Source organism: Bubalus kerabau, chromosome 14 (assembly GCF_029407905.1).
Source record: "Bubalus kerabau isolate K-KA32 ecotype Philippines breed swamp buffalo chromosome 14, PCC_UOA_SB_1v2, whole genome shotgun sequence".
NCBI classification, from domain to species: domain Eukaryota; kingdom Metazoa; phylum Chordata; class Mammalia; order Artiodactyla; family Bovidae; genus Bubalus; species Bubalus kerabau.
In genome coordinates this window covers 26,944,230-26,960,983 of record NC_073637.1, presented here as the reverse complement: position 1 = coordinate 26,960,983, position 16,754 = coordinate 26,944,230, and the positions used below count along the sequence as shown (strand labels likewise).

General features: G+C 42.0%; 1 protein-coding gene across 1 annotated transcript in view; it reads left to right on the top strand.

Annotated features, from left to right (window-relative positions):
• Positions 1–14,044: 14,044 nt before the first annotated feature.
• NSMAF (neutral sphingomyelinase activation associated factor) overlaps positions 14,045–16,754 on the top strand; it is a 131,249-nt gene continuing 128,539 nt past the window's right edge. The window contains exons 1-2 of the mRNA XM_055546051.1: positions 14,045–14,195; positions 14,382–14,558. Coding sequence (XP_055402026.1) covers positions 14,188–14,195; positions 14,382–14,558 — 185 coding nt within the window. The 5' untranslated portion in view covers positions 14,045–14,187. The remainder of the gene's footprint in view (positions 14,196–14,381; positions 14,559–16,754) is intronic.

Here is a 16,754-nt window from a genome sequence, read left to right as displayed (position 1 = left end):
CGTGGCAGGGAGGACAGGCAGGACAGATGGCATGTATCTGCCATTTCTGAGCCCCACAAAGAGGTTTCTGGCAATGAGCTGAGTAAACTTCAAAGTTCAGGAAATTAAAACAATCATCTCCCTGGTAAATGAGACTAGATGATTAGATGGATCATTTAATGCCTCACCCCTCTCTCCTTTAGGTGAGTCATCCAAAAAACAATTTATTCACTGTAACTGCTGTGGATGTTTTCTTCCTTAAATAAGCCTGCAACATTTTTAATGGAAAAAAAAACTTAAAATTTAAGTGTCTTGTAGTTTTTTTAACTAAAGTCTATCAGTCCAAAGTAATACAATTCCACAATTCAGAACATTTACTTAAAATACCAATTCATACAATGTAAACCATAAATTAAACAGCAAATTGATTAACTGGCTGGTTACATTCACATGTATATTCCAGCCAACCACTTAGTTTCCTTCCTGTTTCTTTCAGTTCCATCCCCTATAACTTTAAGCAAGTTGTTTAAATCCTCTAAGCTGTGTATTTCCTTATTATAAAATGAGTTTATAATAATTCCTTCTTTGCAGGTTGTTTTGAAGAAATACTGAGATAATCCTAATAAAGTACATATGACACATTGCATGAGTAAATATCAGCTCTCATTATCACGGTTTAGAAAAACCTGGAAGAAGGCTGAGTTTTTAGCTCATTCAATAGCCAAATGGAATTTGTAGAATTAATTGTAGAATTAACTAATTGTAGAATTAATTCATTTGTTACATCTCTTCTTCCTTCCATGATCACAAACCACTGACTTCTGATTTTGAAGGTTTTATATACGTTTATGTTTAAGAATGTTCTACATGTGGAAGGTCCTATAAGATCCACATAAATAAAGTCAAAGGGAAGTAGAAATTAAATTATATTTGAGCACAAAACACATCTGCAGAGACTGTAATGTTTGGAAAAACTTCTCAGATGTGTGGGATTTCTCAGAGAAATTCTGTAATTCCACAAGCTATCGTAGAGGCACAGAGAAGAATCAGAAATACGGCTCTAGTTACTCCAAAGGGAATAACTATATTTAAAGGTAACTACTCAGTTGCCTGGTAGCTCCCACCTTGGCCTTTCCTGCACATTTTATCTTCCTCTCCTTGTAACTATGAACTGGCCTGATGGTGGATTAAGCTATTTATCGTCTTAGGACTGTTGTTTAGCCACTAAGTTGTGTATGACTCTGTGACCCCGTGGGCTGTAGCCCACCAGGCTCCTCTGTCCATGGGATTTCCCAGGCAAGAATACCGGAATGAGTTGCCATTTCCTTCTCCAATCATCTTAGGATATATATGGGTAGCTCTTCTTCTTTCAAACCCATTGATCATGTCTACATTTACAATGTGGGAGTAACATACAAATATTAACATCTGATCATACTTGCTTTGTATAAAAATGTTTACCTGAAGTACAAACACTGCAACTTTCATAGAGCAAAGGTTCCTATTCATTTTGTGATATTATTTTTAATGTTTGGTTCTTTTGTGTGTGTATGGGTTGTGTATGTGTGTGTTTCTTAATCATAAAAGACCTCAATTTTCCTGTTCAGAACTCCCATTTGTTTTATTCTTCAAATATAATGGCCTTCATCTTTTCACTAAGTAACTTAAATACTTGTTCACTCATGTTTAGAAATTAAAGAATCAGTTTACATTAACCTTAATAGTATCTTTTTAATTTTGTGAATCAATTTAATTGTGAATCAATTATACTTAAATTTTTTTTAATTTTAGCATAACTGATTCACAATGTTAATCAAATGTATTAAACATAATAAAAAAGTATTAATTTTGCTATAGAGCAAAGTGATTCCATTATACATATATATATTCTTTTTATATTCTTTTCCATTATGGCCTATCACAGGTATTGAATTTAATTCCCTGTGCTATGCAGTAGGCCCTTGTTGTTTATCCATCCTAAATATACATAATAACTTGCATCTGCTGACCCCAAACACCCACTCCATCCCTCCTCCACCCCCATTCTTAATAGTATGTTGATATATGTTCCAAGTTCTATTCTCTGAAATCAGATGCTGAGATGGAATTTGGGTGTAAATTTTTTTATTAGGAATCCATACCCGTGAAAGGAAGGAAGTGAAAGTAGACTCAGGCAGAGAAAGAAGTAGAACCGCAGTGCAGGCCAGACAAAATCTCAGCCGCAGTGCGAGAAAGTCTGGAATGAGGGCACTGACCACCTGTGCCCCACAGCCAGCTAAAAGGGCCACACTTTCCCCACCCATCACACTCAGTCACCAACACCCCAGCAAGGCCATGACCCCGGTGAGGTGGCTGTTCACAGCAGGCAGGTCCCAGGGTGGCTGGCAGCAGGCTGTCCAGTGAGCACACTGCCGCAGTGACACGTGCCCTTCCTTACAGGGAGCTGGGGGTGTGGCTCTGTGTGCATCACCATCAGCCAATGGACACACTGTAAAACTGGTGGCCTCCAGACTGAGGTAGTAAAACTGATCCATGGAGACAGGAAAAAAAATTAAGAACTTGAATGTATCTTCTACTTTATCTTCTGTTATTATGATTTGTTGTTGTTGTTCAGTCATTAAGTCATGTCTGATTCTTTGTGACCCCATGGACTGCAGCAAGCCAGGCTTCCCTGTCCTTCACTTTCTCTCAGAGTTTGCTCAAACTCATGTCCATTGAATAAGTGATGTCATTCAACCATCTCATCCTCTGTCGCCCCCTTCTCCTCCTGCTCTCGATCTTTCCCAGCAAGTTCTTTCACACTTCATGATATCCGTTCTTTATTAGTCATAAAGTTGTTAGGTCATAATGGAAAAATAAGGTAACCTTGTAAGGCTTTTTTCAATGTGAATATGCATTATTTATTTAAATATTATGATAGAATGGACGTAGCATAAAACTTAACCATTTAAACCATCTTTAAGTGTACAGTTCAGTAGTGCTGTGGATATTTACACTGCTGTGCAACATATCTCCAGAAAGTTTTTCATCTTCAAAAACTGAAACTTTATTACAACTCACCATTCTCCCCTCCCCCCAACTCCTAGCAACCAACCTTTCCCCATTTCTATAAACTTGATGTTCTAGGCAACTCATGTAAATGGAATCATAATGGCATTTGTCTTTTTGTGACTGGCTTATTCACTTCACATATTGTCCTCCAGGTTCATCCATGTAGTAGCATGTGGCAGATTTGCCTTCCTTTTATAGGCTGAATAATATTCCCTTGGATGGATTGACCAGATTTTGTTTATCCGTTCATCCACTCCTGCCTAGTATGAATGATGCTGTTCTGAATATGGGTATACAAATGTCTGAGTCTCTGCTTTCTGTTCTTCTGCACATACATCCAGAATGAATGCTGGATCATATGGTAATGCTACTTTTAATTTTTGGAGGAACCTCCACACTGGTTTCCATGTCAGCTGTACCATGTGCATTCCCACAAGTGGGACACAAAAGTTCCAACTTCTCCATCTCTTCACCAACCCTTGTGATTTTCTGCTCTTTTGATAATAGCCATTCTAATGGCTATGTGTTGATATCTCACTGTGGTTACTTCGTCTTTTTTAGCATTGTCTGTGATTGTAATACAAATGCTCTATTTCTACAGTGGCAGATGCATGAGTTCACTCACTCAACCAGGAGTTCTGAGCAGAAGTAAGGGCCAGAGAATGTACAGCCTTGCAAGTCCTGGGAAGGGAGTTTCAGCATCTTCACGCCAACCTGGAAACTGTTAAACAATCAGATCAGATCAGATCAGTCGCTCAGTCGTGTCTGACTCTTTGCGACCCCATGAATCACAGCACGCCAGGCCTCCCTGTCCATCACCAACTCCCGGAGTTCACCCAGACTCACGTCCATCGAGTCAGTGATGCCATCCAGCCATCTCATCCTCTGTCGTCCCCTTCTCCTCCTGCCCCCAATCCCTCCCAGCATCAGAGTCTTTTCCAATGAGTCAACTCTTCGCATGAGGTGGCCAAAGTACTGGAGTTTCAGCCTTAGCATCATTCCTTCCAAAGAAATCCCAGGGCTGATCTCCTTCAGAATGGACTGGTTGTATCTCCTTGCAGTCCAAGGGACTCTCAAGAGTCTTCTCCAACACCACAGTTCAAAAGCATCAATTCTTCGGCGCTCAGCCTTCTTCAAAGTCCAACTCTCACATCCTGTTGAACGATAAGTATATAAAAATATATTGGGATGGTGATGAAATATCTTATCAATAACGTTAGAACATCAAAAGCTTCTAGGCAATTGTTTTAAGGGAAGTTCTTTGGGGCTCCAAAAAACAATCTAGGCTCCTGAGACAAATGCTTGCTTCCTGGTTTTCAGCCAAAAACACACATAAAATTATTATTTGGCTTGTACAACACATATACACATTAAGACCTAAATTAAAATGTGCAAAATTCATACTTTTGGCAGAGTAGTAAAAGTTGCATGCATAGCAATAAAACGAAATAAAACCCAAATACATTAGATTAATGTTAAAGAATAAAACCAAATAAAACTCAAAGACATTTAAATTACTGATTGGAAGATAAGCATTTCTCCTTAGCTTTCTAGTTGTTCTCAAAAGCAAAAACCCAAGTTGGCACATAGAAAATGTCATTGTTTAGGTGTTTGAGGCAAATTTGAAATTATCTGCACAGGATTACCCAGTTTTTTGGAGACTGGCAACTCAAATGACTGCATACCAAAAACAGCCCTGCAAGATGATAACAAAAAATAAATAGAATCAGACAGTCCCATTAGACACAGCTCTCTTCCACATGAGTTTACCTACTGAGTGAGTATCAGAAGACACTAGTGTGCAAGAGAATGTTCCAAAGGTTCTCTGGTGGCTTTTGTACTAAAAGCCAAGTCATCTTTTCCTAACCAATTCCTTTCAAACATTAGAAAAGCCTGAGCAAGATTGAAAGCAGATAGATTTCAAAGAGATACTTGGAGAGCATGAATGTTAGATATAATTATGAGCTCCTTAGGGCTTCCCTAGTGGCTCAGATGGTACGGAGTCTGCCTGCAATGCAGAAGACCCAGGTTCAGTCCCTGGGTTGGGAAGATCCTCTGTAGAAGGGAATGGCAGCCCACTACAGTATTCTTGCCTGGAGAATCCCATGAACAGAAGAGCCTGGCAGTCTACAATCCATTGGGTTGCAAAGAGTTGGGCACAACTGAGCAACTTTCACTTTCATGAGCTCCTTATAAAAATACAAAAGACTGATATGGGTTAATCAATTACTACATTAAGTGCTACAGAAGAGTTACATTTATTCCACCAGAGAGCAAAAGGTGACTTGAGACCAACAGAGAGTAAACCAGTGATGTGTTCCAAGAGAGACCTTGGATTAGATGGCAGCCATCACAGCTTTTCAAGATCTGATCTGGCTCTTACAGTAGTAGCAACAGTGAAAGAAAGTACTAACAAATTTGCTTTCTAAGGCTTTTGTTCTTGTTGTTGCTTAGTCGCTAAATCATGTCTGACTCTTTGTGATCCCATGGACTGTGGCCTACCAGGCTCCTCTATCCATGGGATTTCCCAGGCAAGAATACTGGAATGAGTTGCCATTTCCTTCTCCAGGGGATCTTCTAGACCCAGGGATCAAACCTAGTCTCCTGCATTGGCAGGCAGCTTCTTTACCACTGAGTCACCAGGGAAGCCCTTTTCTAAGGCTGTACTTGCATATATTTCGCACATGCTTTACCAACCCAGGTAGCTCATATTATCTCTAACTCCTAAAAGTCATAGAAATAAAGTACTATCAGTGAGGCCTGGACCATTTATGAGGGCCTAAGTGCCTGAAAACTACTCAGAGTTAGTGAAACCCTTGTAATAATAACCTGGACATTGCCTAGGGTACGGGCCCAGGTGTGTTATTCTCCACACTACCAAACGCAAAGCCAAATGTTCCATCTTCATAAAAGATGCATCTAGACCTGCCACATATTCATAAGCAATATGTGCAGGCATGAATTTTCCATTTCTTGTCATAATAGAGCTATGATAAGGTAGTAAAACAACTCTCCTAGACGACGGTTAAAAGAAGATAAACCTTTACAATTAACATCGGCCACTTCCCTGAGATAAGGGAGGTTTTGTGGGTTTCTTCATGATTAAATTGACAGTGTGGAAAAGCAGATATAAGCCCCCAAACTGAGGTCAGTTCCATTCCTCATAGGTGATCCTGTCATGCTTAAAAAGATAGGTTGTTTAGCAGTGATGATTTTATGATCAGATTGTTTCGATCCATTCTATAACAGTAGATAAAGTTATTTAAAAAGAAAAGCAGATTTTAAAACTAGTCTGAGAGCATTGGTGTATGAATACTAAGAAGAGGGCCTTCGACTTTGCTGTGTAAAATTCAGCTAACTTGTGTGCTTTGGGCCCCTGCTAACGGCTGTTAGCTGCCAGAAGAATCACAGTGGGCACTGCCTAGACCCACAGAGTGCCCAAGCCTAGAGCCTAAAGGACATAAAGGACACACGAGGGTACAGCCACTCTGGGTTTAGAGTCAGATCTCATTTACTAAGGGATCCAGATGTCTTATATCCACTTTTTAATGGTCACAATATGGACTTCCCTGGTGGCTCAGTTGGTAAAGATTTGCCTGCAATGTGGGAGACCTAGATTCAATCCCTGGGTTGGGAAGATTCCCTGGAAGAGGGCATGGCAACCCACTCCATTATTCTTGCCTGGAGAATCCCCATGAAAGAGGATCCTGGCAAGCTATAGTCCATGGGTCACAAAGAGTTGGACACAACTGAGTGACTAAGCACAGAAAGAGGATCCTGGCAAGCTACAGTCCATGGGGTCACAAGAGTTGGACACGACTGAGTGACTAAGCACACAATGGTCACAATATCACTAATGATGACTTCATTTATGTTTTTTTTTAGTACGTGCTAATCAATAAGGCACTGTGCTAAGCACTTGTACATATGGATTGTTTTTCAGTTTAACTCTTAAAAAAATATGAGGTAGGTACTATTACTGTTTCCATTTGACAAATGGAGAAATTGATACATAGAAATAGTAACTAGGAGGTAAAATTTATTATATTATTGATCTATTTAAATTTGTATGTTGTAATTAGAAGAGTCACCAGGGTCTAAAGCCTGGCAGCCTGGCAATTAAAGCCCTGATTTTCAAAATACCCCTAGGAATGGAAGTGTATGTACACTGAAATATATATATATATATATATATATATATGTATATGTATATGTAATTCTTTTCTTTTGGCCCCACTGCCCGGCTTGTGGGATGTTAGTTCCCCAGCCAGGGATTAAACCTAGGCCACAGAAGTGCCAAGTTTAACCACTAGACCACCAGGGAATTCCCTGAAATATATATTTTTACTAAATGTATATTCTTTTCCCCCCTGCAATGTCTGGTTATAAGGAGAAGTTCCCTTTACAAAGAACTGCCAAAGCATCTTGAGTTAATCTGGGTAAACCTTTCATTTTGAAGCCTAATGAACATCTTAACTCACTCTTTCCTTTTGCCATAAATCTTTCCAGTTTCTCATGTCCAAGCTGTCCTCTTTTTTTCTGAGGTATCAAAACACACATGGCCAAATCAAACAATAAAATTTCCAGGAGCTCTGAATTTGCAGAGCCCTGTGGCTGGGAGCAGACTTGCAGGGCTGCAGGCACAACCCTGAACCAACCAGGCTCCTTCCCACATTTCCAGTTCTTATACAATACACAGGCCCCGTCTCTGTTAGTAGAAGAGTTAGAGGAATTGGCAATGTCCTTCCAGATAGACCTGTTTGTCTACTGGCTACATCTTGAAATGAGCTTCACTTAAATCCAGTGGAAAAGTCCAACAGAGGAGAAGGCAGGGTTCTGGCTGAAGAGAAAGCCTTGGGTTTCCTGTCTGCAACCTTGACAAAGCTGTTAAATGTCCAGGGATGACAGCAAAGAGTGCAAGGAGAATTCTGAATATGACAGCCAGTCTGCCAGCTATTTCATCCACACACCACAGGCTTCACCCACTGCCCAGAAACACTCATGTCTACACAGCAAGAGGGAACCCTGGGGCTAGGTGCTGACCAGGGAGGCAGCCATGGTGTCATCAGGGTCATGCCGAACTGCATCTGGGACTCAACCCATTGTGGTTTTTAACAGTGTGGGGGCCATGAGGCAGACAGCTGGGTTAGAGTCTGTGCTCTCACTACCACACATGTGATTTGGAGAAAATAACCTTCTGAAACCTCACTTTCTCATCTGTATAATAGGGATACGTCTCCTTCTCAGGTTTTCTGACTATAAAAGCAGACAGTGCATGAAAAATTAATAGAAATCCTGGCATGTGGGACACACTTGATCAGTTCAGTCACTCAGTCGTGTTCGACTCTTTGCGACCCCATACACTGCAACACGCCAGGCTTCCCTGTCCATCACCAACTCCCAGAGCTTGCTCAAACTCATGTCCATTGAGTCCGTGATGCCATCCAACCATCTCATCCTCTGCCGTCCCCTTCTCCTCCTGCCTTCGGTCTTTCCTAGCATCAGGGTCTTTTCCAATGAGTCAGTTCTTCTCATCAGGTGGCCAAAGTACTGGCATTTCAGCTTCAGCATCACCTTAAAAATGTTACTTTTTCTTTTGTTTGACTTTGATAACACCAGCATTGGTATGTTTTTCCCTCAGTAAATCACATTGGATGCTTTGGTATCATCACAACAGACTTTATCTTCCCAACACAACTGTTTAGTGTCTCTTATTGATGTTTAAAGTAGAGATCAAGTTCAAATATGTTTTTTAATAAGGAAACCCCAATGGTAATAATTACTTCAGTCCTGACTGTGGAATAATTTCATACAGATAAAAATATATATTGAACGTAATATGGACAGCAATTCTATTTTTTAAACTCAAATATTTAAAAATTTAAATAAGCCAACCAGCTTTTGAAAATTCTGCAGGAAAGATTTTCTTCTCTAAAATTGATAAGACCCTGTTAGGTTACTTTTAGCTCTTCAGAAATAGGACGGCATGAATAAAAGATGTTCATCTGAAATATTTTTGTCCTTGAGGGCAAAAAAAGAGAAACCACATCCTAACTTGCCTGCACCCTCCTCCGGGACCCAGTGCCTGGTACCAGATACTAGCCTGTAGAGGGCGCTGGGCAGTGCCCCCCACTTGCTCTTAACTGCCATGCCACCAAACACCCCACCTTGCAATTTTATGTCCCAAACCTATTAGCTTTCCAAGATACTCTCCAATAAGCCTTTCCCTGCTACTAAACTCACTTTCTTCAGCTTCTACAACTTTTACAGTCCAAGCACATAGTGCTCTGTCAACCACTGTTGATCTCAGCAGTTCAGCTTTGTCATCCCCAAGCAGGTTATAAATTCCTCTGTGGTCGAGACTTCTTTTACCCCCCATTGATAAGATGGAGTAATTGTTCAGTGCCTGTATGCTAAAATGGGACAGTCTGGGTTCAAATCCCAGTTTCCCACTTGGTAACTGTGCCCTTGAGCAAATGGTAGGAATAATAAGAATACTTTGCCTCATTGGGATGTTGTGATTTAATAACATGAAATCTTAGGCAAGGGCCCAGCCTGTCTTAAGTGCTGTGTCATTGCTAGCATTTGTTATTGTCCTGGGCCACATAGTGAAATCTCCTGGGTCTCTGTATCAGTGAACATGGGAAGCTGCAGATGAGGCCAAGTATGGGATGAAGAGATGGTTCTGCACAGAACACGTGGGACACAGAGGAAAAGAGTCAGCCAGGCATTTACAGAGTAGAGAGTGCACCTTACGAGCTGTATGAGACTCATCTCTCTCATGGTCCAGTCTGTGGCACATGGAGGGTATTCAATAGATGCCTGTCGAATTAGGGAATCACTAGACTACCAAAGGAAGCCCATTTGGTAGATGCCTCTAAAGGCACACTGCTGCTACATGATGGTCCAAGAACAACTGTAAAATGAGAAATCTTATTGGACTGAGAAACATGGTGGTGTTTGAAAATGGGCCAGCAAATTCATCATCTCACCAGGTCTTGCTTGGCTCCATTAGTGTCCTTGGATTGGCTTCTGAATAGACTGACTGTTATGAACTTAGCGAGCTTGGAGCATCATGACAGCAGCAGCAGAGATCACAGGGACCACATTATAGGATCACAGCATCACACCTTCTCATCACCCCACCCACCACCAGGCTTCCCTACCTGTGACATCTTCTAATTGAGACCCAGCCTGGAGATGCCCTCTCCATTAAGTCAGCTAGGACTGAGGACACAGCTAATGAGGTTCTGAGTTGAGCTTGAGTTGTCCCTCAGTAACCTCCCCCCTTGCCTGACCTGAGAAGGTGACTTTAGATTTGATTTCTGAAGTCAGTTGTCCACACACCTCTCTCTCCCATGTGTCCCAGTCTCAGGAAATAATACAGAGACCCATCTCTCTGAGCTCCTCCCCTACTCTGGCAACTTCTTCTTTCTTCCTGAATCTCGCCCATCCCAACCCCTGCTTCCAATGGGGAGGCCTCTTTCCTGAACCCCTGTCTGAATCCTACCATTGTCTTTGCTCTGCCCACCTAAGAAGACACACCTGAATCCTTTGGTTCTGGTTATTGACAGAAACTATGACTGAAGGCTGAGTTTTTTAGATACCATGCGACCTGAACCTCCACTTTTACCCAGGCCGCTCCCAAGCATTAATGGCAGTCCAGCAAGTGAATCTCATGAGAGGTCATAGCTCCTTCCCCGTATTCCTGCCTCAACATGGAATCCCAAAATGTCACAACAAGAGCAGGGTCCTACCCCGATCGCCCCTCTGCTAAAGTCCCAAGTGCTGAGAACGTCCAAAAGCCCAGAGCCAAACCTTTACTCATAGGCTGCTCACCATGAAAGTCATTTCCCAAATGCCATCCACAGTACTTTGTTTTTTGTTTTTTCAGTCATGCCAGTTAGTAAGAAGAAAATGGTGCTGAGAATGATGTAGAAAATATTTTTTTCAAGCTTATACCATATACCATCATACATTTTATATATGAATTATCTCTGGATGAATATTTTTATTGTTTCCCCCAATTCTTATTGTAAATTACTCTGCAATAGCCTTTTACATACAAATTTGTACATGTGTCCATTTATTTCTGTAGAGTGTATTTATGAAGGCAGAATTATGGAATCAATATCATTTTTAGGGCTTTTGATGTATTGGATATGTATAGTCCTTCAGAAAGATTTTATCTTTCAGAATTCTGTTGAGTATGTATGAGTCATAGAATTCTAAGACTAATAGGAGCCTTGGGAATCACCTGCCTAACTTTTACTTTGAAGATGTGGCTATTAAGACCAGAAATGGTAAGCCATTTACCTAAAGATGGAAGTCAGAATGTAATTTTTGACTTGTGCATTTTTATTACATTTTTCCTTGCACACTGCTTGCATAAGATTTAAGCAGCCAAAATTGTGAACTTAAGGACTTAAATTTAGACAACACATTCTGTGTTTTCACCGTCACTCCTATTTCTAAGTCTTAATATTCCATGCCACATTATAAACTCATGAAATAGAGTTTCAATATTCAAGGAAGATCTCAAGCTTTCAATTACCAAGAAGGAAATTCTACTTGGAAAAATGCCTGAGCTTAATCCATGGTCCAGCCTTCTGGTCTCTCTTTCAAAACCATCTGTTTTATTGATGGACAGAGCTGGGCTCAGAAACCAGATGTGTTTTCCAAAGAAGTTGCTGTTATTCTAGAGGACAGAATGTCTGACTCATGACAAAAGGCAGGAATTTTCTTGTTTATATTAGTTGTTAAATGTGGAACAAATCGACAATATGTCTCTTCTTAAAAATACTTTGGCAGGCTGTAGCTCTTTTCTATTTACAAATCTTTGCTAACATAATTATAAGATTGCTTGCCTTAAATATCTTTCTCTGAAGTTTGCTAGCCTGTAGCTCCCACCACACAGCCCAGAATCCTCTGTGCTCTGTGGAAATTTTCACAAACACAGCACTAACAGCAAACAAATGTGCCTTCTCATTTTTGCTCTTACATAATAGGGCTCAAGGACAGAAAGATTAACTGGATATAGAAAGTTTCTAATGATCACAAATATTTTAAGTTTAAGGCAATAGAGGAAAGGTAACTAGGCTGATCATTCCGTATGTTAATTCAACAAATATTTATTGAGTCTTAATTATATATCAAGTACTTTGCCAGACAATAGAGCTAAAATATGAAGGTGAACAAAACAGATGTGAATATAACAGTAATGTTTTCTTTTGGGGAGGGTTTTGATTGCTTTGCTTAAGTCTAATTTACAAAGAACTTAATCAGTTTAGCTTTGTTTCCTTGTAAGTCCAAATATAACATCTTAAACCTTCAATCAGTCCTCAGTGAGGTCTGTGCTGGATCTCTCTCTTGCAGCCTAAAAGCTTGAAAGTATCATGCATTATTCCTCTGTCAGGTAGAAAGTACACAGGGCTTTGGAAAAGAACAGATGTGACAGTTTTATTTTCCCCTGAGTCTATTCCAATAAGATCGACAATATCCCATTCATTGATGCCAATCTTGATCTGCATAGAATGGAGAATCCATTCTAAGTTAAGATGGAGTCTTGGTACGATGATTTGGCTTATTATGCACTGCCAGGAATCTGTAATTCCAAAATATGTTCAGTAGGTCTTGGCTGACTCATGCTTTTTTAAGTTCTAAAATTTCTTCTAAGAGATCTCTCTATCACTGTAATAAGTTGTTTTCTTCCACAAAATGTCCTTTTAAAAGTTATTTGCACTCTTCAGTTCAGTTCAGTCACTCAGTCGTGTCTGACTCTTTGTGACCCCATGGACTGCAGCACACCAGGCCTCCCTGTCCATCACCAACTCCCGGAGTTTACTCAAACTCATGTCCACTGAGTAGGTGATGCCATCCAACCATTTCATTTGCACTCAGGCCAATCAGTAAATGTTTTGCAGGCTCAGGTTAAGGTATAATCATGCAAATTATTCCTTAACTTTAATCCAGAAAATTTCATTTTGGCATATCCTTTAAAAGAGCTAACAAACTCCCCTCCCCACCCCCTACCCCCCCACACTGCTCCAGTAAATCCTTACAAGACAAACAGGATTTTAGGTCTGAAGAGTTCCAGAACCTTCCTGACCCTCTTGTCTCCCCTCTCCCCCTGCAAATCCACTGTTAAAGGTCATTCTTCAGTGTTCCATTTTTTTTCATGTCTTCAGGTGTTTCCTATGACTATAGGAAGACTAAGTCTTCATTCATTCATTTTCCATTTATTCAACAAATATTAGGAGGGAAAATTTTAAATATCTAGCACTGTACTTCCTTTGTAGTGTCCAGAGTGATTTAAGAATCGCTGTGTGGTAGTAACCTATAATGGGCGAGAATCTGAAAAATACTCTATATATGAACCACTTACACCTGGCACTAACACAACAGTGTAAATGAACTAAGAAATCAACTGAGAAAAAGAAAACGGCTAACATGTGCACAGAGCTCACCTTGCTACAGGACAGCACACAGGCTCAGACTCTGCGCAGATGCCTGTGGATTATGCCTGTGGATTCAGTGTCAAGCTTTAGTAATAATGTCAAAGGTACAGGTCACTGTGAGTCAACACGCACCGCAGAGTGAGGTCCGTCACCCTCACACAGTCTCAGGGGTCTTCCCAGCCATAGCAGGCCTTCCCTGGCCACATTAACTCAGAAAGCCCCCTAAGAGATGTGCATCACTGACACCGAGGAGTGCCTTCTCAGGCAGGACGTTTTTCCATCCAAGGTAGGGAGTCGCACAGCTTCTGTGAGGAAATCCGGGATTCCGGGGACACCGTGCCCCACGGATGGGACACCGTGCCCCACAGATCCCAGCTTTATTTCCCACAAGCAGTCAGTCCTGCACAAACGATACCACCTAAAAAACACTGAGCTTGTTTGTCAGGGACGCCACTAGGGTGTTTGCACAAGGATTACGAAGAGATCCCATGGGAGGAGAGAGAAGGACTTGCAAACCTACTGCTTCATTTATAAACTTCCCATTACCCAATGTGAGACCGGCTCCAAAAGGGAAGACGGTGTGACCCGCCCTTTCCACTCTGGCCCCAATTAAGGTCCTCCTGCCCCGTGTCTGTCGGGAGCAATAGGAGACCAAAACTGGGTTTAGAAGCAAAGGAAGGCTATATTCTTTGGTTAAAGGATGAACAGGTGGGAGCTCTCTGGCTGGAGCACAGGCTTTCCCCCACACAGGTTGCGGGAGAGGCTGCTTTAGAGGTCAGAGGGGGAAGGGGTGGTGTTCTCCAGGGAAAGACAGAGCTGTCCTGTTCACAGCCCCAAATCACGCATCTGGCATAGGCCCCTCCACTCAGTTCACTGACGCCATCTTGGATCCAGGTGCCGTGTGCAGCCCTGCTGCTCTCAGCTCGCAGATGCCAATGCCGCCATCTTGAGTGGAGATGGCATAGCCTCCCTTTGGCACCAGGAACTCCGGAGGGAAGAGCCTGGGGCAAGGCCTCCACGCAGCATCCCAGGAGCAAATAAAGCTGAACTAAGACAAAGGAAAAAAACAAGGTAAGACTTTATTTTATTATCTGGGGGTGGGGGGGGGGGGTGTCTAGCTTAATCCCATGGGGATTGTTAATGAGCTCTGTGGTGAGGATGGAAGACCAACAGAGACCTAGGGGGGATTAGAGTTGGTGATTTTTGTCCAGCATTGGCCTTGACAAGTCAAACTGAACCATTGTGTTAGTTGCACAGGAGTTGAGAGGGGAGAAACTGCCCACTGTTACATTTCATGGGGATTTTGCTAAGCATTTTTGCAGCAAGGGTCCACCCGCCCCAGCCCCCCAACCAATGCCCCACATTCCCTTTCATGTCTTAGAACAGGCACCATTTCCACCGCAGCTCCTGGCATGGAGGGTCCCTGCAGGGCAGGCCTGGGGCTGAGTGTTTGCAGGTAGCAGCTCATGGAGTTAACAGGCCTGAGGGCTGGTACTACTACTCTCTCACCACCTCTGAGCTCCTGAGGCTCTGAGAAGTTACACCCTTGCTCCAAAGCCGGCCAGTCTCCACCCAGGCCAAGGTCAGGGTCTCAGTCACCACCCTCCTCCAGGGTGGGGGACACAGGTGGGGGTGCCTCAGACGCTTCAGGGGCCCTTCACTCTCCTGAGGCCCCAGAAGCTGTAGAAGAGAATCACCCCAAAGAGCCAGCTCTCTTTCTAGACCCTTCTCTGGATTGGGGGGAGGGTGACCCACATACCCAGCAGCCCAGTTTGCTAGGGAGAACACTGGTTAAAGGGTTTTGTAGAGCACAGGGCCTAGATGGGAAAAGCATATCTTGGTCTATACCAATCATGAATCTTGACTCACCTCTGAAAGGTCCCAGAAATCATTCATAACTTTCTCTATTCAGGCATCTTCTAAAGTTTATGATAAACTGTCAATTATTATTGCAGTTACTATGTTGCTGCTGCTGCTGCTGCTGCTAAGTCACTTCAGTCGTGGCCGACTCTGTGAGACTCCATAGACGGCAGCCCACCAGGCTCCCCTGTCCCTGGGATTCTCCAGGCAGGAACGCTGGAGTGGGTTGCCATTTCCTTCTCCAATGCATGAAAGTGAAAAGTGAAAGTGAAACTGTAAATTAATCAAAAGACTTCAGTGTTGGAGGAAACTGACAAGGCGGGGGTGGTGATTCCTAGCAGTACAGAGTATCTCCTGAAAGATGCTCAAGGAGACACTATGTTTTGATGGCCGTGGCTGTACACATGAGCAAAAATCGAAGCCTCTCCATCCCTATTTCCAGGGCTAGTGGTGTTTCAGGAGAAGGCATTGGCACCCAACTCCAGTACTCTTGTCTGGAAAATCCCATGGATGGAGGAGCCTGGTAGCCTGCAGTCCATGGGGTCGCAAAGAGTTGGACACGACTGAGCAACTTCACTTTGACTTTTCACTTTCATGCATTGGAGAAGGAAATGGCAACCCACTCCAGTATTCTTGCCTGGAGAATCCCAGGTACCGGGGAGCCTGGTGGGCTACCGTCTGTGGGGTCACACAGAGTTGGACACGACTGAAGCGACTTAGCAGCAGCAGCAGCAGTGGTGTTTCAGAGCATTTCCTTGAACTCAGAACTCTTTGTACTGAATGAACTCATGTTATACTGCAAAAGGCCCTTCTGGCATTGTTCTTAAGTCCTAAAGAACAAAATAAGTAAAGATTTTTTGTGGCGATAATACTTTTCCAGGAGTAAGACACAAAAAAAGACTTTAATCATATCAATTTTGTAATTGAATTTGGGTATTTTTTTCCTCCTGCTGTAATGGAGACAATTTTTAGAAAGAAATTGGATGTATGCAACCAAGACAAAGAACATTTTGAGGCAACACACATCTGTGGCTACTGAGTGCATGTTTTGAATTACATTTAAATTGCCTGAAGAGCATTTGGCAAATGGAAAATTTTAAGTTGGTTTAAGCTTTTCCATGGACAATTTAGGTTTTGTACTGTTATTGTTATATCTGTGCTTTTGCATTCAAATCTTTTCAACCAGCCTGGAAAAGAGAAAAAACATTGTGTTAAAGGCTTTTTAATGACATAGTAACTCCTCTTGACAAACAGTGGATCTGTTCCATTATCTTATCTGCCAAAAAAGAAATATCTTCCAGGAGAATAATATGTGCTTAATCATGAAAGCTTTCAGCTTTGAAAGCTTCAAATGATAGAATCAGCAACAAAAATAAGTACTCTACATCCCCAAATTAGATGTGTTCT